The following is a 26127-nucleotide window of genomic DNA, read 5'->3' as shown; positions in this document are numbered from 1 at the left end:
ATCGCTCATCAGACTTTTCCCCGTGGAGCTGGAGAACAAGCTTCAATGAAAACTGCCTGCTTGCGGCTGTAAAGGGATTGCAGGCACCACAGCCACTACTACTTCTGTTTTTCCCTGCCTGGCCAGAAACATAAAACCAGAAGCTCCATCAGCAGGTTGGAGAGGCTGCCTCATTGCCTAGCAAACCTGGAATAATTTATTTCTCTCTTCAGAGTCACTTCTTTTCCCTGCTGTTATTGAAACTCTTTTTCTTACTTCAAAGTGAATGAAACCAGACTAAACTCTGAAAGGGAATGAATGAAATACATACTGCTTGAGAAGAAGAATCGCATGATTCTTGCGTAACATCTGTGCAGCCTGAGACAATGGTTTTGTCTGTCCCAGTTATAGCTCTGGGTGCCACCTTGGGGACTGCAACTAGCATCCTTGCCCTCTGCGGTCTTACCTGTTTGTGCAAATGCAGGCAACCTAGGAAAGGACTCTCGGGAAAGGACCAAGACATGGACAGTGAAAATGCTAAGCCCAGTACGCTTCAGCCAGTCCAGCAGGTAAACTACCTTCTCTAATTTACTCTGCCACTTAAATTGGTTAGTCTCTAAGGTGCCACAAGTACTCCTTTTCTTTTTGCCACTTTTCTGTAAGTGTAGAAGGCAGGAATGCAAAGTCCATGCCAGACTGTGGTGGGTGATTTATCACATCCTATTTGTTTGCAGGATTCAGGATGTAGCAACATTTCAGTGGGGGAAGGGAGACTCAGGTGACCTGCAAAATGAACAAAGCAACAGTCAACTCAGTGGTCCTTTTACCAAAGAGAAAGCTCCTCGTGGCAAAAATACAGAAAAAGAAGATTTGAAATTCCACTCGAATTGTCAGGCTAGATCCCAAGGGAAATCATTTGGCTAGAACAGAAACCTGGACTCTACTAAGAAGCAGTCAGAACATAGTTGTGTGCAGAGTAGGAGCAGAATATCAATAGTGTCAGAATCTTTTATAATCTCTCTCTCTCTCTCTCTCTCTGCACACACAGACACTTATGGCTACAGCAGTATAGTGGAAAGGCTTCTGTGTACATAGCTGGTTTATTATGAAAACAATCCTCCTCCACATGTGAAACAGATGAAGTTTTAGGAAAGTTAAGACATGAGGTTAAAATAAGGTTTATAATATGAATCTAGTAACAACCTTAACTGTGGAGAGTCTACTTTCTCACCATGCCTACTGCTTTTTCTTTTCCTTTTCACTTACTATAACAGCTGTTTTGAAGTGCTGCAAATGCCAGATATCCCTGGTGATCTGACTTAATTGCTCAAGGGGTTCAATCAAAATAGGAGCATAGGGACTGGCAGACTGGAACAGGCTGATGGTCCATTTACTCCTGTGTCCTGTCAGTGGCCAGATGCATCAGCAGTAAATTGAAAAGGAGTACTTGTGGCACCTTAGAGACTAACCAATTTATTTGAGCATGAGCTTTCGTGAGCTACAGCTCACTTCATCAGATGATGAAGTGAGCTGTAGCTCACGAAAGCTCATGCTCAAATAAATTGGTTAGTCTCTAAGGTGCCACAAGTACTCCTTTTCTTTTTGCGAATACAGACTAACACAGCTGTTACTCTGAAACCAGCAGTAAATTGTAACACTTCCCTGATGCACCTAATTATGGAATACTCAATACTGAACCTTGAGGAGAATTATTTTTAAAAACTTTTTTCCCTTGGCTGATTATGACCTCAGGTCTGGAACATAAAGCCTGATGGTCACTGAAAGTTTTACCCTAGCTCGTGTTACTGTAGACGCTTTTCTCATTTATATGGGTTGAATGATTTTTTTCTCATTCTTACTAAACCTTAATTTGCCTTTATAATATGCTACATCAGCTAGTTCCAAAAGCTGATGATATATTGTATAACAAAGTCTTTATTCATTTGCATTTAAATTACATGGACTGCTCTATTATTTTTGTTTCATTGAAAACTGCAGTAGGAATCCTAATTGGCTTTCTCTGGGCCATTCATTAGTGCATACTCAGTCCCTATATAATGGACTCTTTTTTTCTTTCCCAAGTAAATAGTCCCAGTCTCACCATATTTCTGCTGCAGTTGTTTTGAGACAAGATGGCCAAAGCCGATTATCTGCAGTGTTATAGCCATGTTGGTCCCAGGATATTAGAGACACAAGGTGGGTAAGGTAATATCTTTTATAGGACCAACTTCTATTGGTGAAAAAGACAAGCTTTCAAGCTACACAGAGCTCTTCTTCTTCTTCTGAGCTCTGTGTAGCTCGAAAGCTTGTCTCTTTCACCAACGGAAGTCAATCCAATAAAATATATTACCTCACCCACCTTGTCTCTCAAAGCTGATAACATTTGTGGTGTACACATATCCATATTATTGATTCTTTTGGACTGCCACTGGGTATTGAGTAGATACCCTTACTGAACTTAGATCTTTTCCCCTAGACATTACGGCTATTTCTGAACCCTTCAGTGAGTAGGGTAGAGTGTGTTTTCCAATGGAGATTTGCCTGTATTTATTCTGAATGTTATCTGTTAATGTGTTGCCCAGTTTCCTAGGTCCTCCTCAGGTTTCTCATTAGCTTTGGCTAACCTAATAGATTATTATCTGCTGATTTTTCCAGTTTGCTCTTTGATACAATACTATGCAGCAAGGCTGAGATTTTCAAAGTATACAATTAAAAATGAATGGGAATTGGGTGCTCATGCCCCAAGGCTGCTTTGAAAAATTTCATTTCAAACCTTTATTGTGCATCACTTTCACCTGTTTTCCAGACTGTTAATATATTGAACGACACTATCCACAGAGCACTCCATTATCCACTTTTTCACACAAAGACCATTTCTTTTCTAATGCTACTTTTTATTGTTTTAGCTCTAAACCAATTTTTAATTCTTCATATGACTTCACCCTTTGAGTAACCAACTTTCTTGAATAACATCTTGAGAAAGAGTTTAAGAAAAGCCTTTGGAAAGTGTTAATACATTTCTGCAGCTTCTCCCTTCGGGTCCCATCCTGCAAATTGCTAAGCGTTCAGATCTACCACTGAAGTGCATTTTGGTCTACCACTGAAATCAAACTGTGCTCAGGGTCCCCAGAACCTCATAGGTTCAGGCTCTCATAATATTTACTAATTTAGCAAAGCTTGCAATATTTTAATATAGTATGTGACCAATATCTTGTTAAATTATTCACCCAGCTTTTAGTACAACATTATTACCCTAGAGCACTAGGAGGAGACTAATGTTTTCATCATCAGTTAGGTATTATAGTTAGTATCTAATTATTATTTTTTTTGCAAGAATTCCAGAAAGATGAACAGAGCATTCTGTCACTGAAGGTGCAAAATGTCCCTAGTTCCCATATTCCATATGTTTGCTAGTTCTTTCCAAATTAAAAGGAACCTATTGCCAGGAACATGCACTCCCTAAAATGTCTCCAATTTAAAAGTACTCCATTTTCATTGTAAAGATTAATTTCAAATCTAGTTTTATGTCTGTGAAGTGCTGTACATCATCTGTGTCTGTTATTATGAACAATCCTGTCTTTTTTTTCATCCACGAACAAAAAGCAACTTTAATACACTGTATGTCCTACCTAGCCAGTGCTCGGAACGCTTTATTATTGAGGCTTGTCAGTATCAGGGGATTCTGAGGAAGAGAGAGGAAGCTAGACTATATTGGATCCACGGTTATATTGTTTTCTTTAACATTGACCTAACATTGTTTGAAATGGGAATACATCAGCATGAACTAGTTACCTCCCATGGTGTACCACATAGGGCAGTTAGAGCACCACATATTAGAGCACTCTACAAATCATACCTCTCGAGTGCACTTTGCCAGAGCTGGGTAGACAAGCTCTATGTCTGCTGTATAGAAAAGCCCCAGAGTTCTGAAAAGCACCTATAAACAGAATTGGGTCTTGTGCAAACAAAGATATATCTACAGAACAAGTAAAATGAGGTGGCTTTTATATTGTCACTTTGAAAAAACCTCAGAGCATGGGAGACAGTAACAATCACAAGCTTGCATTGCTTGTGAGTCAGATACAAGATAAGCCAAGGAAATAATCTAGGCCAGCGTTTTAATAATGTCAAGGAGGAACACAGAAGGGTCAAGAGCAGCGTCCTATCTAATTTGGTCTTATTTCACATAGAATGGATTAAGCTCTCTTGCTCTTCACTTTATTTAAGACTGCTGCTGTAGTTTGATTTGTAAAAGGGACTTTCCGCAGGCAATGCTCAGTAAGAGTATAAGCTGCCAGCACTTGCGAAGCAGAGCTGGCAGCATGAACAATAAACAGAGGCAGATGCAGTTGGAGGAGGGGGTGGATTGGTCCCCACTGGTTTGCATATGTCTCTCATCTCTAATTCTGAAGAGCAGACATGAACATATTATGTAAACCCAGTGAAGCTGTTAGTTGTTATGTGCTGATGGATTTCCTGACTAAGTGTTGGGCTTTTAGCAAGCAGGGGAAGCGATAGTAATAACAATACTTCATATTTGTATAGCATCTTTCATCTCAAAAGTTCCTCAGCTGCTTCATGTAGTATAGACATACACCACTGAAATGCAGCCACCTCTGGTCTGGAGGGCAGCAGGCAGGTGGATAGCTATTGCAGAGCACTCTTTGTATAAGAGTGAAGGAAGAGGCGATGTTGGTCACAAGCTCCATGGCATAGGATATTTAATGTCTATGTAAAGCAACCAGGGCCATTTTTCCCCCAAGATATTGCCCAGAGGGTCCTGCCAACTGCACAGAACACACTTGATTTACTTTAGAAAGAAGAAAGTCTGACCTGACCATGCTGGGATTTGAACCTGTTATTTCAAGTTTAAGTATTTCAGAACTGATGTTTAAATCTCTAAGAGTGAAATCCCACTCCCTCCTTTTTGCCAGAAAGAGGCTTACTCATTGTGTAAGTCCCACTTACGGCCAGGGCTGGCCCTCATCAGAGGGGTGAATTTCTCTCTAAGAGTATAGATCAGAGGTCATAAACTAGAGTGGAGAGAGCATTGATAGTGGACTATAGTGAACAATCCGGTACTGGCTACCTGGGGAGATGGAGGCAATGACGTAATAGGACTCTTCCATTGCTAATGGCTATGTCACTATGATTCTGTGGGCATCACATGCAGAGTGTGGTTAAAAACCAAACTACATTATTCTTTTTGTGCTATTGAGCTGCTCCTTGAGGAATGTGAATATACCCTAAGGACATGAGGTCTAGGAGTAAAAAGCTCTAACGCAAGAGACTGCTTCTCCCATGGCACCATCCACATTCATTATTAATATGAATCAAAGTAACTAATGGAAAAACATTAATTACAATTAAGAATATTGTCTTGCTCTCGCTCTCTCTCTCAGTCTAAACGTAAAATGAAATAGCTTGGCAGTTAATGGGACAAGAGATCCTTCCATGACAGCATGCTCACAATAAAACAGTCTTTTCCACTTCTCCAGCACCCTTCACAAAAGATCTTCTAAATGCTTTAGAAGCACGAAAGCAAACTGATTAGAGTTGGGGCAGCTCCTACTCAGTCTCTGTTTTTTCCATGGACAAATCCAAATATATGTTCACACAGAGTGATTTAAATTACACATAGCTGGGATTAATGTTTAGAGTGTAGGTGGGGGTGGAATTCAATGTCCCATTGACAGATTTTTCACCGGCCTCTCCTTCTCAATGAAGGGTTCCTATGTTGGGTGAGCTATAGAAACAATCCCACAGCTCTGAGTTCATTGCTATGCTTTTCGCACTATCCTTCTGTACTCTGTGTTGATTCTTGTGAATCAGCATGGGACTGAAATCATAAAACGAACTCTGATCTGTCAGACCAAAATGTCGGTCCATCTAATCAAGGAACTTTTACCTTAATTTGTTGATGCTGTCATCTTGTTTGTTCCCTGGAAAGTGCTCAGACACTATGGTGCTGGGTGAGCTATAAACCAGAATCAGTAGCCAATTGCCTGATGATTCCAAGGGAAATGAAAAAAAACCATCATACAGCGGACAGTATTGCTAATATTTTCCCATGAAGCTTTGAGAGAAAGGCAGGGCCTGTTGATCTAAAACTGAGATGGACCTGACCCCACTCCAAACTTTGCAACTGGTCCCTCTCTGTGTAATCAGCTAAACAAAATCTGAACAGTTCTGAAACCTAGGCCTGAACTTTGTGACTCAGGCCTATCTCGAGTTCAAAATCCTTACTGCCAAACTGTTATTTATATTACAATAGCACCTGGAGATCTCAGTCAAGATCACAGCCCCATTGTACTAGACATGACAAATGCATAGTAAGAATCATTACCTGACCTAAAGAGCTTTCAGTCTAAATAGATAAGATGGACAACATGTGGGAGAGGAAACAGAAGCTCAAAGAGGTAATGTTATTTGCCCAAGATTACACAGTCAGTTAGTGACAGAGATTAGAATAAAATCTAGGCTTTCTGACTCTTAGTCCAGTGCACTATCCATTAGACCACACTGCCTCTCACTATGGACTCTGTGTATTTTCAAAGCTACTGCAATTTACTTATTGACAGTCCACTGGATCACCGTTCCCCAGGTTTGCCCCTGGACCTCCTCTTGAGCCTGTTACCCTTTAAGCAGTTTCATGGAAATTTTCTTTTTAGTAAACATTACATATATTTCCTTTGCTGCTTGTATAAAGTTATTTTGCTACTCGCTTTCCTGACTCAATTTAGCTGCAACTCCATCAACTTAGTTTCACAACAGCCAGCAATTTGATTGTAAAATTCCTACTGAAGTTGAGATAAAGCCACTCAGAGGCCTCTGAGCTTCAAACTAAGCATCAGAACATAGTCAGCAGATGATAACTCCAACCACAGGAAATATTTAGATGAGAGAGGGTAAATAAATGTTCAGAAGCAGAGAACAGACGTTTAGGTAGTTGGCTGTAGATGGGACAAGAAAGAAGTTTTTCCATCGCTGTCCTGAACACAGAGATAATAAGATTCAATAGTTGCAGAGCATGTTGGTGAAAGAACAGTTTTAGACTCTTAGGTCTGGCCTGTTAGGGTGCAATAAGCCTTCCCACTTCTAGGAGCAGTCACAATCCCAGTCCTTGTGTTTCCTGAGTCCAGTGACAGAAAAAGTAACACAGCACTGCCAATGGCACTGGACATCCCAAAACATGTGGGGAGGTGTGACTGTCAGGCTGTGGCTGGCAAACATGTGGGAAATGTTTACTACACTTTCCCAAGGAGGTAGTGTGGGCACTCCTCCAAGCACCAAAACTAGTCTGCCTGGTTGATGACTGGCTTTCTTTGGATCATACAGTCACAGCACAGACCCAGCTCCATTCATAACATCTGAGCTTAGTAAGGAATTGGCATAGACATATAAAGTAGGGGTGTATTGCTACTGTGAAGGGGGAGGGGAAAATCAACAAATGGGAAAGTTTCCCTTTTCTGTTGCAAACAAATGTGTTGATGGGTGAGTCTGAAGAGGACACAAACTGAGAAGATGCAGTGAGTTCAATTAGCCAAGTAACAATGGCATTAGGAATGACTGGCTGGATCATTTTTTCCCTTGGTCTGGGTTCAGCTGGTCTTGGGCAAGCTGGTAGCATTAGTCTAGTCTATACAGAATAATGAACAGGATCTTTATTTCAGTTCAGCATTAAGAAGACTACTGAACCCATCCAGCCTCGGACCCTCCTGATGTTTCCCAACGTCTATGGCCCAAAGCCAGTCATGACTGCCCCAGAAATTGTTAATTATGTGGATTATGCCTTGAAGTCAACTGAAGAGCCAACTAGAGGAAAAGATAAAGTTCAGGATCAGAACAGAATGAAGATACAAGTCAATGAGGAGTTATTTGTTCTCCCTCAAAATGGTAGGAGCATTTCCAAGTCCAGTGGAACCATTTCCTCTTCAGACTGGTGATCCACTGCTCCAGTGCCCAGGTGTCTGATAAGCAACATAGGACTTGTACACAGGATTAAAATGCAGTTATAATCAGAATGGTAGATGTAAAAATGACCATTTGGGGCGCCATAGTTCTTCTCTCTCAATGATCCCAGCACAAATGTGCTCAGCTGGCAAACCACCTGAGGCTTGCTCTGTCCACCATCATTTTAAATGTGGTTGGTTAAGATAAAGTAGAGATGGAGTCCATCAACGGGTTCCATTAGTGAAGAAGGGGCACACATCAGTGCCCTGAATAGTTTTAAGTCTAGAGTCCTCTGACCTTAGAGAGTCTAATTCTAACTGTTTGCATCTGGCAGCATTTCATGCTTGTGATGGTTCTGTGCCCATATTGATTTTACCTCCTGAGCTGCCTTTTTAATAGCACAATTGATCCTGGTGGCTATAACATTAATACAGTCTTCCTGGGGATTTTCCAGTGGGCACAATGAACTCCATGCATGGTTTATATAAAGATTTATTTTTAACTTGAAAAATCACTTGGCAGTACTTGACAGTTTCTCTGTCTCTTTCTGGGCAGAGGGCCACTCTCCCAACCCCTCCACACTGGGAAAGAAGGGGAGGTGACCATTTAAGCATCAGCCTACAGCGTCAGAAGGAAGGCAATAGGACTGGGCTGCTAAAACAAGACGGCTGCACATAGGTTGGCACCAGAGCTTGAGGTGTGTGTATCAGTGCACTATCTTCTGTGCACTACCAGCTCCACAAGTGCTCTGGCTTCCTGCTGTGCTTGATTCCATAGGTCAAGTGTTATTAAAATAAAACAAGAACTGTTTGCTTTCTCCTCTGTATACCATGTCACACTGATTTTGACTCTGATTGGCATTTGCTTGGGGAATAAGTCCCAGCCCCCTACCATTGCTGCCTTCCAGCACCTGATCCAAACTGATACTGCATGCACCAGTTTCTGACAATAAAATACTGTGGCTTCCTTTTTAGTCCTGCCTGTTGCTTTACTTGAGGTAATTAACATAATATATACTCCAATCCAAACAGCCTCACAACCTTCCAGCCTCACCACTTTCAACCTAGCCAGGCTCTGTGGGAATTAAGGTAACAGTGGTCGTCTGTGTGGAAAAGAGGATCCCCTAAAAAGGATTGAATTCATTCCAATAGCTTTAGTAAAATTTGTTAGCGTTGTAAGTGGGATCAGAGTCAGCTGTGAAGTCCTTACCCCAAAAATCTTACAGTTTAATTCAGGGAATATGTGAAAAAGAAATCCAAGAGCAAGCACCTGTGTCGTTACCATGGGTTGGTAATGGAGTGAGAGGTATGGCTAAAGCCCAGGTAGCACACAGAAAGTGAAGCTTGTCCACATCTGGAAGGAGGTGGAAAGTGAGAGAGGGAGGGCAGCACTACAGAACAGTCAGTGAAGCCAGGTGGTGAATTTGGCTTGATGAGGAATGAAGCCTTGCTAACTGGGTTACTTCAGTCCCAGGTGCAGTACAGGATGTGTGTGTCACTGAGCACCTGAACCCTGAGAAAGCAGCCAGCTGTAACCAGGTCCCTGAACTCCGCTATTCCCTTGGGTATGATGGACAGAAAGCTGAGCTGTGTGTGGCCTTTCTTGAAGGTAAGTGGCTCCCCATTCTGCCTATTTTATATAAACAAGCCTTTATTTGAGAGATACAAGATACTTTCTGACTCAAAGTATTTCACCTCCTACATAATAATCAACATGTCCCCACAGAACTGAGGGACACTTTATTGGCTATGAGGCTTTCAAACTAGAATTGCCAAGAGATTTCACTGCTTGAAAAGAATGCACCATGGTTTAGCAACAGCTTGTGTGTTCAAAGGCAGTATGAGGGAATCAGGAGTTTGTCCTATTCCACCCATGTTCGAGGTGCGCAGGTAAAGATCCTTCTGTCTTACTGTTGTTTTAAGGAGATGCTCCCAATGAGGTGACAGGCTCAATACCCCCAAATTCCTCCCACCCCTCCAGTCAAACATTTTTTTGTTTAGCCCTTCTGTCTGGTCCTGTAAAGCAAATCCAGATGAAGGACAAACCAGTTCATGGATTTATGATTCACGTAAGTGACAGGAAAATCTATAGAGCTTCACACAGCTCGACTAGCAAAAGGAAGGTCTAATGCTACAGATAACAACCCTCTTACTCAAGCCAAATTGGAGGAAGAGATGTTTAAATCACATTCCTCTTATATACCCTGTGGATAAGGTAACTCCCGCCAGCTGAGCCTAGCCATATGACCAGGCTCTCTGGCAATCTCACTAAGGACAGGCAGTTGGGGGAGCTGCGCTACTACTCAGAGATAGAACCCTGTTAACCCTCTGCTTGCTAGTCACAGTCCTCCTGGGGTGTGTAAAGCAGAGCTGAGTGAGTAATTCACAGATAGTATGAGTCCCCCCAAAAACCAGCCCAGCTATCACCTTCCTAAGCAAGGACTGAAGGGGTGTTAAATTGCAGCCATCATGCTGGGCAAGCTGCCAGCAACAAGCCCACAGCCTTGAGTTTCTTTCTGAGGTTGTCATGCATGTTCAGTGAGCTCTCATAGGCATGTTGTGCTCTCCCTATCAGCTCAGTAGGAGCTCTACTCTCTTAAGGAGACAGAGGAGTCTCTTGGGTGTCAAGGACTTGACTGCTCTCAGCTGCTGAGCCAGTGGGGAGCAGGGCATCTTTCCACGGACAGTCATGCACACTGACTTTTGCAGTCACAAAGAGGACTTGTTGCTACATTACCCTGCTGAGGAGTAGAGACATTGCTGCAGCCCTTGGCCTGGAGGGCTGATAGATTCATTTGTCACTGTTCATGGAATGTGAAATGATATTTTATGTACTTTTTCATTTGAGAACTTTCAGCCTCAAGATGAAATAAAGAACAGGAAAATCTGGGGCTGAATATCAGGAGGAAAATCCTAACACTGAGAACAATTAGACTGTGGAATGGTCTCCCAAAGAGGCCATTTCAAAAAGACTGGACAAAATACTTGGGAATGAACTTTAGAGACATACCACACTGGTCCCTAGGGGATGGACTAGACGTGCTAAGCAGCCTTGTACACCTCTAGCTTCTGTGACTGACCAAGAGCCTTTAATGCATTCTATACGAGGCTCTTTTTCTGATCCAGTTATTTTATGACTATAGTGAGACAGGCAAAGGCCCCACAGCCTTTTGCCCTTGCATACCTAGCCCTGTAATAGGATGTTTCTTTTAATACAAGCTTCCCTCTCCTTGTCCTCCAGCTATGCATGGAAGCAAGATAGGGGACCAGGATGCTGGCTGTGACTGCTACATCCTGGGCACCTTGGTGAGCAAGTCTGGCACCACAGGGGCCCAGACAGTGCTGAAGAAGAAAGTGCACCACATCATCTGGGAGGAAGCTCTGCTGTTCCCGTTAGCTGAGGAGGAGGTGCTAGAAGGGATGCTGACTCTCACCTTAAGGAACTGCGACAGGTTCTCTAGGCACAGCATTGTTGGGGAAATTAAACTGAGCCTGGCTAATGTGGGGGAACCCTTCAGAATGGCCCAGTGGGAGAAACTGAAGACCCCTGAGAAGGTATCACATCAATACTTATCAGTAGCTCAGGCAATATAACGAGAGTTAGTTTCCAAAGTTAGAGACGCTTATTTCAATATGACTGTATTTCAATGGGCATGTAATAACCAGGTCTGCATTTACCCTGGGCCAGATTCTGAGTTGTGATGAGCCTCCACAACTCCAATGACTTCAAAAGATCAGCAGCACAATTCAATATCTGACCATTTCAGCAAGTAATCAAAGTGCTCCAACTCAGCTCCTAACCTTATAGGTCCCAGCACCTACACATCCCTTCTTTCTCCTTGTGTTACATGATAATCAATCACTGAACTACAGTAAAAACAACGAGGAGTCCTTCTGGCACCGTAGAGACTAACACATTTATTTGGGCATAAGCTTTCATGGGCTATAACCCACTTCATCAGATGCATGGAGTAGAAAATACAGTAAGCAGGTATAAATATACAGCACATGAAAAGATGGGAGTTGCCTTACCAAGTGGGGGTCAGTGCTAATGAGGCCAATTCAATTAGGATGGATGTGACCCATTCCCAACAGTTGACTAGAAGGTGTGAGTATCAGAGGGAAAATTATGTTTTGTAGTGACCCAGCCACTCCCAGTCTTTATTCAGGCCTAATTTGATGGTGTCAAGTTTGCAAATTAAATCCAGTTTTGCAGTTTCTCATAGAAGTCTGTTTTTGAAGTTTTTTTTGTTGAAGAATGGTGACTTTTAAGTCTGTTATTGAGTATCCAGGGAGATTGAAGTGCTCTCCTACTGGTTTTTGAATGTTACAATTCCTGATGTCTGATTTGTGTCCATTTATTCTTTTGTGTAGACACTGTCTGATTTGGCCAATGTACATGGCTGAGGGGCATTGCTAGCACATAATGGCATATATCACATTGGTAGATGTGCAGGTGAATGAGACTTGATGGTGTGGCTGACGTGGTTGGGTCCTATGATAGTGTCCCTTGAATAGATATGCGGACAGAGTTGGCAACGGGGTTTGTTGCAGGGCTTGGTTCCTGGGTTAGTGTTTTTGTTGTGTGGTGTGTGGTTGCTGGTGAGTATTTGGTTCAGGTTGGGGGGCTGTCTGTAAGCGAGGATTGGCCTGTCTCCCAAGGTCTGTGAGAGTGAGGGATCGTCTTTCAGGATAAGTTGTAGATCCTTGATGATGCGCTGGAGAGGTTTTAGTTGACGGCTGAAGGTGATGGCTAGTGGTGGTCTGTTAGTTTCTTCGTTGGGCCTGTTCTATAGTATGTGACTTCTGGGTAAAGAAAGTAACAGAACACCACTAGCCATCACCGACTGCTCCCAACTAAAACCTCAGGATGGAGATGCATTGCAGAGCTGTGGGGAAGGTGCGGCAAGCAGTGGAATACAGAGAATGCTGCAAATTAGGATTGAAATGCATCAGTGAAGCTGCATGTTGGAAACAACATCTGCCTCCACCTTGCATTAATCTAGGCAGTGCTATTATTTCTTGGTTTTTGTGAGTACCACATGAATTTTGAGCACTTGTGAGTTTTTAAATTCACTAGGATCAAATAGAGACAGGACTGAGATAGTACCCAGGTAGTCAGAACTAGGGTTCTGGACAGAGCAAACAACACAGCAAGGGACAAGCATTCCTGACTGTGTTGCTGAACCCTGAAATAAGTAATCTGGCGTTAAGAGAAAAGGAGTACTTGTGGCACCTGGCCTTGTAATTCCTGAGGACTACACAGTGATTTTACTTGAATCATAGAACTTGGAATCTGCATCACCAGTTTCCCACAATGCTAATTTACCTGGACAGTACTCACATACTACAGTGATGAGCACTTTAGAAAACCCTGAGATAGACAGATGGATGGTAGGAATAAATGGATGCCATGGATCAGTTTAGCAGATGGTGTTTTTGGCCTTGGCTACAGGGGAAAGTTTCACCAATTACACTGGTATAAACCCCCACCCTCCCTCCCCCACCCCACACACAATGTGGACACACTTGTTCCAGTTTAAGAATGACTTTTTTTGGTTTAACTTTACCCCTCCCCCAGGGACATGAGCACCCACCCTCACCGCCAAGCCACACTTCTCCTGGAATAAAAGTGTTTACACAGGGGATTAGATCAGTATAACTGTATTGGTCTAAATTCAAAGGCTATACTGAAAAAACTTTTCCGTGGAGACAAGGCCAAAATCTGCTCCATAGCTGTTATACAAAAGGTGCCAAGAAGCTCTCTGTATATAGAATTAGGAGACACCAATACATCTTCAAGATGACAGGGCCCTAGACATATTGTCCCCTCTGCCATGGTCGATCTTTACAGCCATTCACTTGATAAGGCAAGACTGATTCCTTTTCTAACCCGTGAGGAGTAGGTTAACATTAACAGTGCCCCAGTTTGTGCTGAAAGATATGCAGTGAAAGCTCTATTTGCATCATCAGGGACCTCAGTGAACCAATCATTACACAGCCAGCTTAAATACAAGTCATGAATCATTAATTGAGAGCCAGGACAGGAGGGAATGAGGGAGCAAGAGAGGGAGGATCAGAGAGCAATAGGAGCTATTTTTGTCAGCGTACAAAACAGTTGTTTAAAGTTTGATATTTCCTTGAAAAGCTATGAGCTGCAAAAATGTCAAACCCACTCTCTCTGGAATGCTCCTACACAGATATAAGAACGGAGAGGGGAGCTCACAACTGGCTGGGTGATGTCGTTGCTCTTCGGAAATGTGTGGAGTGCTGCTGCTGGCTCAGAGCAATGTTCACCACATTACGAAAGCTGCAGGTGTTAGGCTGGTACCACTAATCGTGTCCTCCTCTCTTCCCACTGGTTTAATGCTCTATGCTTCCATAGCACCTTCCATCTCAAGATCTCAAAGTGCTTCACGAACATTATTAACTGATTAAATCTCATGGTGCGGGTAATTAGAGTCCGGCAAATAAGTGATTTTTTTTTTAGTTCACTGTCAGTTTTGAAAAACTGAATAAAAAAAATTGGTTCTACCTGAACTAAATCCCAAAATTCAGAAAAATTTTGATGAATCAAAAAAGTCAACCAAAATTTCATTTCCAGTTGAACAAAACATTTCATTCAACCTGACACAAACTGTTTCATTTAATTTCCAGGTAGTTTATAACATACAAAGCAAAGAAATGAAGAACTAGATTCACAAAACTGCCGGGGGTGGGGGGGTGTCACAGGAGCAGGGTTTTTAAATTGGGTCTCCCACATTTTAGGAGAGTGTCCTAATTGCAGTGGTGTAGGGTATTTTGGGATAGGGCTTTCTCAATCTCTTCTGTCAAAATTGTTCTATTTTGTATAAAATACTTGGATGGCCAAATAGTCAGTCCCCAATGCTGCAGAGCAAGTCATTGGCTATGTCTTTACTGGAGGAAAAACGTGTGTGTACATGTGTGTTTACATTGAGATAGATAGCTCTCTTGATGTGAAATCCTAGTGAAGACAAGTCAGAGCAGTTTTTTCCTAGATTTAGCTAGTGCAGGTACCTCAACTAGTTATGCTGAGGTGAGAGACACCTGTGCCTTATCGCCAGTGGGATTTTACATTGAGAGAGGTATCTTCATGTGTAAATACATAATATTTTCAGTGAAGACATAGCCATCATCAAGAATCTGATTAGAATCCATGGCTACTGCCTCTCTTTAGATTCATTTAGATTTAGGACACTTTTTTCAAAAGGTGTATGGGTACAAGATATTCAGTGCTGCCTGCACATGTTAACTGAGTTCATAGAAAAAGGTTTACATTGGCTCTTCTGAGGACTTTGCTTAATCTGAGTTTGGAGTTTCTCTGGAAATGACTTCTTGGCTGGTTTGTGTATGAATCATTCCAATCAGATAGTTATGACAGCAACATTTTCTAGAGAGTAAATCTGTTGTTAATGAATGTCTGTTCACATCCACCGCAGCCAGCAAGCAGAAAACAATCTGAAATATTTATAGCCTACTTAGAACTGAGAGAGGAAGGGACAAAAAAGTCCTGGATAAGGGAACTCTCTCCTAAAGATTCTAGTCTTTGTTGGGAAGTCCAAAGGGAATTCACTCAATTGAACAGTGGCTTTCAAGGACCTTTCTGGACCATTAACCGCACATTAAAATGAGGTTTCTGTCACAAGCTGGTACTACTTGAGTGAATAATTACTTCCCCTTTGCTTTCCCCTTTCATATCTCTGTGCACACACACATTCTCTCTCTTTCACTCCTCTGACTCCCCACCACTAAATGATGTCATTTTCAAAGGAAAGATCAGTTGTCAGCATGATTATTTTCTTCTTGTTCTGCCTACAGGTATACATGGAGGGCGGGAGAGGGAGGGAAAGAGAGAGGAAAGTGAAAGTTGGATCATTCAGAGCATCTACCTTAAAGAAACCAGAGCTTGGGGAAAATAGAGGGAATCACTCACAGATTTGGGAGTAGACATGCCAAGAAAGCAAAACAAATGGCACAAGTGCTGATTTTATACACACACACACACACACACATATATAGATCAAGGTTCTTTCCCCACTCTGAACTCTAGGGTACAGATGTGGGGACCTGCATGAAAACCTCCTAAGCTTACTTTTACCAGTTTAGATTAAAATTTCCCCAAGGTACAAACTATTTTACCCTTTGCCCTGGGACTTCCACTGCCACCACCAAACATTTATCTGGGTTTATTTTTATTAGGAAAGTGTCGTTTAGAAACATCTTTCCCCCCAAAATCCTCCCAACCCTTGCACCCCACTTCCTGGGGAAGGTTTGGTAAAATCCTCACCAATTTGCATAGGTGACCACAGACCCAAACCCTTGGATCTTAAGAACAATGAAAAAGCATTCAGTTTCCTTACAAGAAGACTTTTAATAGAAGTAAAAAAGAATCACCTCTGTAAAATCAGGATGGTAAATACCTTACAGGGTAATTAGATTCAAAACATAGAGAATCCCTCTAGGCAAAATCTTAAGTTACAAAAAAGACACACAGACAGGAATATTCATTCTATTCAGCTCAGCTTAATTTTCTCAGCCATTTAAAGAAATCATAATCTAACGCATATCTAGCTAGATTACTTATTAAGTTCTAAGACTCCATTCCTGTTCTGTCCCCGGCAAAAGCATCACACAAACAGACCCAGACCCCTTGTTTTTCTCCCTCCTCCCAGCTTTTGAAAGTATCTTGTCTCCTCATTGGTCATTTTGGTCAGGTGCCAGCGAGGTTATCTTTAGCTTCTTAACCCTTTACAGGTGAAAGGATTTTTCCTCTGGCCAGGAGGGATTTTAAAGGTGATTACCCTTCCCTTTATATTTATGACAATATATATATATTTTAAAATACCCTTCCAAGCTTAAGTGACTAGCTCTGGTTCATTCTGTGTATGAGTGTAAGTTAGTGTTGTGGTACCCATGGGCATTTTCTTCTCTTTCTCTGGGGATAGCACATCTGGATTATTTAAAGCCAGGACTTAAGTTTAGATGGAATTTTATCACATAAAGGGTAGCTGATATAAGGAACAAATGGCCAAAGGAAATAATCAAAGCAAGAAACATGAATCAGCTGGAGAGGCAGCTGCAGGATAATCTGTCAGAAAAGGATAAAGGCTAAGGGATGCAGGTACATTTCTCTGTTTACATCTTTCTGGTACTGCCCAGCATACTATATCTGTTACATCCCGACTCTCCATTCTCTCAAGTAAATGTCCCACTGAATGACATAGGAAACAGTTATTTTCCAGCAGCAATGAAAGGGTTAACCAACACAGTCAGGTGAATCAATGAGGAGAGCACTACTGTGAACTTCCTTTCAGATGAGTTCTGTCCAAGAGCCTACTCTCTGCTTCATTCCATCAGACCTCAACTAGTCTAACTGGGGATCCTTGTGTAATAGGGCTAGGATCCAGAGACAACGTGACTTGCTGCATTTGAGAGTTTCTCATTGATCTTTGGCCCCACATTGCTCAATGGTATGGACAAGAGTGGATTTTGAATTTGCCTTTCTTTCATGCTTTTCTTCTTGACTTCTAGGAGCCGGATGCAGGCTATGGGGAGATACTCCTCTCCATCAGCTATCTGCCAGCAGCAAACCGCTTGCTTGTGGTGCTCATAAAAGCCAAGAATCTCCATTCCAAACAGCTGAAAGATCTCTTGGGAAAAGGTGAGTGAGGAACAGCAACAGGGGAATTGGGCAAATTTCTATAGGACACAATGGAATGAGGGTGACCTGATTTATGGTGAGTCAATACAGTCACAATGTAATCTAATGCCCCTCATCCCCATATCTAGAAATCCTGCACATAAATTAAGGTAGTCATATCCTAGTTACACAGCACATAGTTATATATTCATCTGCCTACTCATTGTAACTGTATCATTCTATGACCATTAATGGTCCAATTACAGATAGAAACCAATGGTGGCAAAGACTGCATTTTGTGGTGTGGTTTCAGGACAGGCAAGGAGAGGGTGGAGCAGAGGGGGTTCAGCAAGAGCCAGAAGCCCTGCTACTATTTTGCTAAAGTACTGCACAACAGTTTCAGACCACTTCGCCACACTCTCCTGTGAAAGGGGGAGTTCTGCTTGTGCATAATGATCCTTTCTTGCCCTTGAACCATCTGAAGGCCTTCAAGGAGTAGGGTAAGGAAAGGGAGCCAGTTATAGTCTTCCAAGACTTCCCTCCAACCTGCAACCCTGAGGCTACGTTAACTTGCACTGCTTCATCCTCTGCACTGCAGAACTTCCCACCACATCCCCTTACGGGAAGAGTGGGAGAGTCTTTGGAAGCATGCACCTGCAAGACCTGTATAGCCAGGTGATAGAAAGGAGGCAAGAGTCATCACCGTGAATCCTTCTTGCCTCCTGTGATCTCATGGGATCCATAGGTTGAGGAAGGAATCCATAGGATTCTCCCAACATGGGACAAGCCATATCCACTCTGGCAAAAGAATTCATATTAGAATTCAGCAGTTTCCTCTTCCCTTTGCAGGTTCTTTCCATGCAGGGAAATGGGACCCATTGCTTTTGTGGATGGAATACTGGATGGAAACCCCAAACTTTGGAGGTGTTCAGAATCCAATCCCAGATCTGTGTCCCAAACTCCATCTCAGGCCTTCAGCTCTATCTCAGGGTACACAAAAGCCTTGGATTCAAACTTCCCTGAACTCCAAAGGAGTGCTCTAGATCCAGATGCTGATCTCAGTCTGAAGAGGTTGTAGTGTCTGATATTCTATAACATCTGCCTGTGCAGCTGGGGCTTAATAAAATGGGGTTAAAAAGCAAAAATAACTAAAATAATTTTGAGAGAGAAAACAATTAGAAGTTGCTCATGTGCTTTTCCTTTGGTCCATAGACATTAGTTCAGATTCTCTTTTAATGGCTCTCTGCCTGTCCTGTGCTCATCACTGTGGTGTCTTTCTTTCCTTCATTTCCCATGCAGATGTATCTGTCAAGGTGATCCTGAAGCACCAGTCTCTGAAACTGAAGAAGCAGACAAAGCATGCAAAACACAAGATCAACCCAGTCTGGAATGAGATGATCATGTTTGAAGTGCCCCAAGAGCTGCTACACACCTCCAGTGTGGTGCTAGAAATGCTAAGCCAAGACGGCCTCGGGCAGAGCCAATCACTGGGCAAGTGCAGCCTGGGTCTGCATGCCACAGGCACAGAGAGGAACCACTGGGAGGAGATGCTGAGGAACCCCAGGAGGCAGATAGCCATGTGGCACCAACTTCATATGTAGCCAGGCAATCTCTGTCATGACCAGCCAACTGCCTTTCATACTGGGAGGTCTCTGAGTCAGGAGGAGTAAGCCAAGTTATATTTCATCTTGCAGTACTGTGAACCACACCCATCCACAAAATGACCAATCACAGCATTCTGTTATGGACACTGCCTTTTTCGGGTTTCCTGCCACAAGGACTCTCTCAAGCTAGACCAGGCACAGTCCTGAAGCGTACATTGTAGGGAAGAGTCCTGAACTCTCTCCTAGGGATGGAATGCATGACCCCAACAGACCTCTAACTTCTACAAGGACGAGATTCTGACACTGAAAAGCTGCTGGTGAAAATAAATGGGGACTGTCAGATAGGCTTTTGTATGTGTTTATATTTAAAGGTGAGCTGAAAGGGGGGGAAATGGGCTTGTGTTCTTATTTACTGCTTTATGATGAAGAAAGAAGGCCTGGTTTTTATTTATTTATTTAGTTTTCTGCTTGTTTTTTATTTTATATGTTCAGGTCTTATCTACCCTGCTTTCCCTTGAAGACTCTATAGATGACTGGAGAGCTAGCAGGTATACAGCATACCATAGAAGGGAAACCTGATTAAATAAGAGGGAAAGTGAGTTTTATTCACAGTGTTCAAACCACTTTGTCTTTTTATTAACATTTTTAAAATCAAACACTTGACAAACAATTTGGAAGAAAAACTCTCTTTGTTAAAGAGTTAACACCTCTAGCTCTTCAATTAATGGCAGAGAGAGATCTCCCTGTCTGTGTCTAGCTCTACTACAGAGACCGCAGCAAAACAGGGATGCGCAGATTGACATTTCTAAGGTTAATACGTACAAGAAGAATTTTTCTATGAATACAAAATGAAAAAAAGGCACAACCCACCTTTTTGTTTGTTTTTTGCCCCTGTACACCTTTTTTCAGAAACACAGGATTTCTGAGCTCCTCTCGGGAATGTAAAATTCAGGCTCAAAACTCAGGCCTTCTCCCATCTCAGAATGTGGTAGCCAAGTTCTCTAGTGGAAGTGACTGGGCTCTCTGCATAGTTTGACCTCCCCAAATTAGAGATGCTAACACACGCTATCATTTTCCCCTGGTATATACTTAAAATCTGTCTCTATTCCTGTGAAAAAACCAAGTAATGGAAATAGATGGGCCAGAAGGTTATAACTCAGTCCCAGGTTTCTGACCTGTCAACAAACCTTCATCACCAAAGCCCCCATTGGGGTGGTGGTCTCTGCAATAGTTGTGTCCATTTTGCAGTCAATGTTTTCCATATTGCTTTATGTGGTCATATGGAACAAAAATAGCAAAAATAAACTGATTCCTGAGATATGAAAAAGAGGCAGAAATGGAAAAAGACAGTAGAGGAACACCGAGAAAAACAGAGAAAGATGGGAGAGAGAGAGTAGATCATATAAAAAGAGTGAGAGAGGCAAAGAAGCACAGGTATTCTTCTGAGAGTGTACTGTACATACCCAGCCTTTGAAGTGAGCACCTGCCAAACCCTGTGTCTGGATTCCTTCCTGTTCCTTCATTGCTGTAGTTTTTGATACCTTGGATTTAGGGTTGCTAAAAGCCATTGAAAACATGACAGCATCAAGGTCCCTTATCCCAAATCTATATATATATATATAAGTAGTGTATACCTCTTTCTCCCAGTGTTCTTGGGGGACCTCTCCTCTCTGTCTCTCACATGCAGGTCATTGGCATAAGAACATAAAAACGGCCATATTGGGTCAGACCATATTGGGTCTAGCCCAGTAACTTGTCTTCCGACAGTGGCCAATGCCAGGTGCCCCAGAGGGAATGAACAGAACAGCGATCCATCCTACAATTCAGAAAAATCACTGATGGTGTTCTATCCAGTTATTGCCAATGATTTGCCACAAATCCTTCTACTTACTGCCATCCCTTCTGCTTAGAAATGAACTAATTTCTGAGGTGAGCAGGCGTTGGATATTCTGATTATGTTCCAGGAAGCAGATGAGACTGAGTAAATTACATGGGATTGTTTCACCAACAGTCTGGGTTGGATGCTGAGTGCCATACTGAAACCCTATCTTAGTTACCAGCACTGCCTAGAGGAGCAGCCCAGAAGGCTGCCAGGTACTACATCATCTCAGGACTGAATGACTTTCTCTTCACTGGCCCACTAACTCACCATCACCTTTCTCTTGTGCTTTTGAGATTTGGCCTGATTTAAATGTAATTATTTACTCCCCTTTCTGTGTCTTGGCATACAGAAGGGGTATCGTCGACAGAGATATTGCTATGTCCTATGAGCTCACTGCTTGTCCTGCCACTCCATTGCAAACAGCAGGCTCACCTTTAAGAGACATGCATGGGGACAAGGCATTCAAGGGGCTAAAGATATGATCATACTGTCCATAGCTCTGGAATACGTAAGAGTAGGACATGAGACTAAAATTACAGTGTTTCCACTTAATTCTAGCAATGATCGAATTGATGCACCATTAAATTTGAGTAAAACTACGAAAACCAAAGTATTTATATTAACAATTACCTAATCTCCACCACATTTGATAAGGCTTGGTCACTTTAAACCTGTATTATTCACAGTTCGTTCCCTTGCCTACAGAAGATTGCTGCTTAATTAAGAAGCAAGAGCCAAAATTCTGAACAAGATGGAGGAAGACTCATGGAGATGCTAAAAAAATGGATTACAGCTAAAAGTTGTGTTAGCCACACTGTTGTGCATTCCAGTTTACATGGCACAATGCCTATAATATCAACAGCAGTATAATAAGATTGAACATTTATTTAAATCAAAGTATAGACTTGATTGAAATAAGAGGCTGCATGTTGGTGAATCTTACCCCATACATCTTAGCCTCCGATTACCTCTATTTTACATTGTTTTATAATTATAAAACAGTAATATACCATGAATTAATAGTGTTAACTTATCGTAATGATAAGACTGAAGTATCATTCAGGATGTTTGATCCCAACCTCTTGCAGTATCTATAATTTGGCTGTAGACTTACTACAGATCTGGAACTTTTTTTTTGTTTTGTTTTAACTGTGCAAACTGATTTTAACATTCAGTTTCCTCTATAATTTCCTCTGAGTGCTGTTAATCTGCCTTATTTTTATGATAAGGCATTTTTTCATGGTGTTAGGATAGTTGGCTAGCACTGGAGATCCCGAAGGACCAGATATCTCTATGACCAGAAATCCAGGTCATCAAGTTATTGATCACAATTCAAACATGGTGGTATTAATTAAACTGGTTGTTATGGTCCCTTATAGTGCAGAGGGGAGTGAAATTGTGGAAATAGTGGGGTAGCATGGAGGAGGGGATACAGCACTGGAAATGCAGCTCCCTAATTCCATATGTACCATTTGTCATATATGTTTCCCATCTGTGGATTTTTTACATGAAAAGGGTATTGGGACTACAGAACCTGACTTGTGATCAGTATGTAAAAAACCCCCCTCTATTCTGTTACAATATGTACTCTAAGTGTAGGGTGCTGTATCCCAGCTGTGTGGATAGTTCTGTTCTGTCTGTTAGCGCTGAATCAATGTACCAGCATGGAAGTAAGGGAGGATAGTTGGAAAAAATTGTTAGTTATTAAAGTTTCTATGCTATGTTTTGTAAGTCAGTGTTATATTTGGTCTCCCTGCCCAATTCTAATGATGTAGCAGCGACATCCTGTCCTCCCTAAACTGCAATTTCAAACTTCCGGTCCTAAATTGTTCAGCAGTGTGGTTGCTTGCTGTGAAACAAATGCTGTGTTTGATATGCAAAGGAATTTCATTTCAGTGATGAATGAAGTGATCACTATATATCCTCACCAGGGTCAGCATGAGGCTCAGTAAATTGATGGACTCATTTATGCTTTCACACACTGAAGTGCAACTCCATTAAAGTCAATAGACTTGCACCAGTATAAGTGAGAGGAGAATCTGGCCCAATGTTTGGAAAGCCTCCGAGGAAAGGAGCTAGAGAAGTGTATGATATTATTACCCATCATCAGGAAGCTGGAACCAGATACAAAGTTTTTTTCCTCAAGATGGGAGGAGGTTGTAGTTTGGCTCCATTAGAGAGATACGCCCAAGAGCTGAAGGGCCTGAATTCAAGTTTCCCAGTGTTTGCCTGGGATTTGGATCTGAGATTCCAGACTGAGCCCCTCTTTTATCATTAAACGATACACAGGAAATTCAGTTATCTTACAATTGCAACCAGCATTACTTGATTTCTATTATGTCCAGCTGAACTACATACTGGACTCACTTGTAATTACCTCCACTTCACAATGTAAAGAGTCATTGGTTCTCTGTTATGTACTGTGTAGTGCAAGTTTTCAATTGATATTCACCAGCAAATGCATGATTCATATGTGATTCAATAATGAGGTGGAAAATAGGGTACAGTCCACATCAGTAACAGAGGCTAGAGTTCAACACAATGACATTTACTAGCGCTATGACAAATTTACCAAAGGCACTGAACTTTTGGCCTCATTTCTTGCACTTTTGTGAATGTCAGTTTAGGTCTCATTAGATCTAATTACAGAGCTGAGATGGAACATGTTACATGTTTTAAAGTTCAGCTCAATCACAACAGAATTTTGTTCTCTTAAAGAAAGTTAACAGAGTGATGAGCTATCGGAAATAATAATACTTAGCATTCAATGAACAGCACAGAAAAATGGTGACATGTGGCCTTCCAACAGGAAGGACCAAGCTCTTCTGGTTACTCAGCCCCTTTCACTGATGTCTTTATTGTACAGAACCAGCTTTTGGTTGTCTACCTTGTACTCACAGTCCAAAGCACAAAAGAAGAGCATGAGATTTTTCAATCATGTTGGACATTACAGCACAAATGTAAATCTTCAATAGTAAATAAATAATTCCAAACTGTGAACATAGTGTCTGTTTTAATTGTGGGATTTAATTGTCCCCTATGCCTCTAACTCACAAATCAGATGTGTAACATTTTTGTGGTGTGTCAGTGGAAATCTGAGGAAGACCTTTTGAGTTATACCACTGAGTACATAGATGGCATAAGGTTATGCTGTGGCGTGAGATAGAGTTCAGGGTCACACCCTTGCCAAACACAGGAAGATTCCTGTCTTGCTTTTTAGCAAGAAAATGTAAAAGCAGTGCTGGAGAGGCTTTAGTGAAGCTGTGAAGAACATAAGACCAGACATATTGGGTCACACCAATGGTCCATCTAGCTCAGTCACCTGTCTTCCAAAAGTGGTCAGTGCCAAATGCTTCAGATGGAAGAACAGGGAATTATTGAGTGATCCATCCCATCATCCAGTACCAACTAGCAGTCAGAGGTTTAGGGACACCCAAAAGATGAAGTTGCACCGCTAACCATCTTGGCTAATAACTATGGTCCTATCCTCCATGAACTTATCTAATTCTTTTCTGAACTCATTTATACTTTTGGCCATCACAGCATCCTCTGGCAATGAGTTCCACTGGTTAACTGTGCATTGGGTGAAGAAGTACTGCCTTTTTTTTTTTTAAACCTGCTGCCTTTTTTTTTCATTGGCTGACCCCTCATTTTGCAAAGGGGTAAACAAAACTTCCCTATTCACTTTCTCCACATGGTTAATGATTTTATAGCCCTCTATCACATCCCCCATAGTCCTCTCTTTTTTAAAAATGGACAGTCCTAGGCTTCTTAAACTCTTCTCATATAGCAGCTGTTCCATACCCTTCATTATTTTTGTAACCCTTCTCTGAACCTTTTCCAATTCTAATATATCATTTTTGAACTGGGATGAACTGAACTGCATGCAGTATTCAAGCTATGGGCATACCTTGGATTTATATAATGGCATTATTATATTTTTGGTCTTATTATCTTTCTCTTTCCTAATGGTTCCCAACATTGTTAGAGTTTTTGACTGCTGCTGCACATTGAGTGGATGTTTTCCGAGAACTATCCACAATGACGCCAAGATGTCTTTCTTGAGTGGTAACAGCTAATTTAAACCCCATCATTTTGTATGTATCATTGGGATTATGTTCTCCAATGCATATTACTTCACACTTAAAGATGAGAAGGGATGAGCGGATAGGATTTGGAAATTAGGCCTTTTATGGTATTTGGAGCTGACTGTGAATCAAAACTGTAAAGGTGAATTTGGATCTGAATACCCTAACTGGTGCATGGGATTAGGGGAGCTGCATTTCCAATATAATACCTTTTCCTTTGAGAACAGCCAACGGTGGTGTGGATTTGAGGTTCTGGTTTGGGCCTGTCCCCAATTTTAACCCCTTCAGTGCTGACTTCCTCTCAAACATTAGCACTTCAGTAAAATACCAAGTCCATAAGAGCACAGGAGGTGTCCTTTGTGTCTCAGAGGGAGCGAGCAGAAACAAGAGAGATGGGAGACAAAAGGATGGAAGACTGAGACACAGGAGATTGAGTTCTGAGTCATCCACTTAGAACTGGTTTCAGAGTAGCAGCCGTGTTAGTCTGTATCTGCAAAAAGAAAAGGAGGACTTGTGGCACCAACTGGTGTTCAAGGTTGTAACTAGCACGAGTTGTCACAGAGAGAGAAGAGCAAAAGAGCCAAGGAAATAGTTTTGGGAGAGAAGGTGGGAGAAGCTGTACAGCTCAATTTACAGTAGAGACATCATTCTGATTAAGATAATTTTAAAATGTGGTGGGGAAATGGTATAGTATGTCTCCCAGGGGTCCCCCACAGGGCTGGTGTCACAAAGGAGATCAGCAAAATGTTCCAACCTGTAAAAGGCTCAGATGGTCAATCAGGCCAATTTTACTTAATCCCTTTTTTATAAAGGAAGAAGAGGAGAGGTTCTGAGGATACCCTTACTTCCAAACAAGATTGGGGCAATTTGCCATTGGGAGTTCCTTCTCACCTACTTGGTTACATCTGAAGTAGTCAGTGATACCCAGGTCTGCTGTATTCAATAGCAGCAAAAATTGCCA

The 26127-nt window shown here is 41.9% G+C and overlaps 1 protein-coding gene across 2 annotated transcripts; it reads left to right on the top strand.

Annotated features, from left to right (window-relative positions):
* SYT13 (synaptotagmin 13) lies at nt 1-24078 on the top strand. Of its 2 annotated transcripts, none has more exons than XM_048853411.2 (6): nt 1-548; nt 7653-7875; nt 9400-9540; nt 11173-11486; nt 17484-17613; nt 18892-24078. In XM_048853411.2, exons 1-6 carry the CDS (start codon nt 366-368, stop codon nt 19191-19193), a joined length of 1293 nt encoding a protein of 430 aa, XP_048709368.2. In that variant the 5' UTR covers nt 1-365; the 3' UTR covers nt 19194-24078. The 2 variants fall into 2 exon arrangements, with proteins under 2 accessions (XP_048709368.2, XP_048709369.2); XM_048853412.2 differs by having other exon boundaries at nt 363-548; nt 7658-7875.
* Nucleotides 24079-26127: the final 2049 nt, after the last annotated feature.

The sequence above is a fragment of the Caretta caretta genome, chromosome 6 (assembly GCF_965140235.1).
Source record: "Caretta caretta isolate rCarCar2 chromosome 6, rCarCar1.hap1, whole genome shotgun sequence".
NCBI lineage: Eukaryota > Metazoa > Chordata > Testudines > Cheloniidae > Caretta > Caretta caretta.
This window is presented reverse-complemented; position numbering and strand designations above follow the sequence as displayed.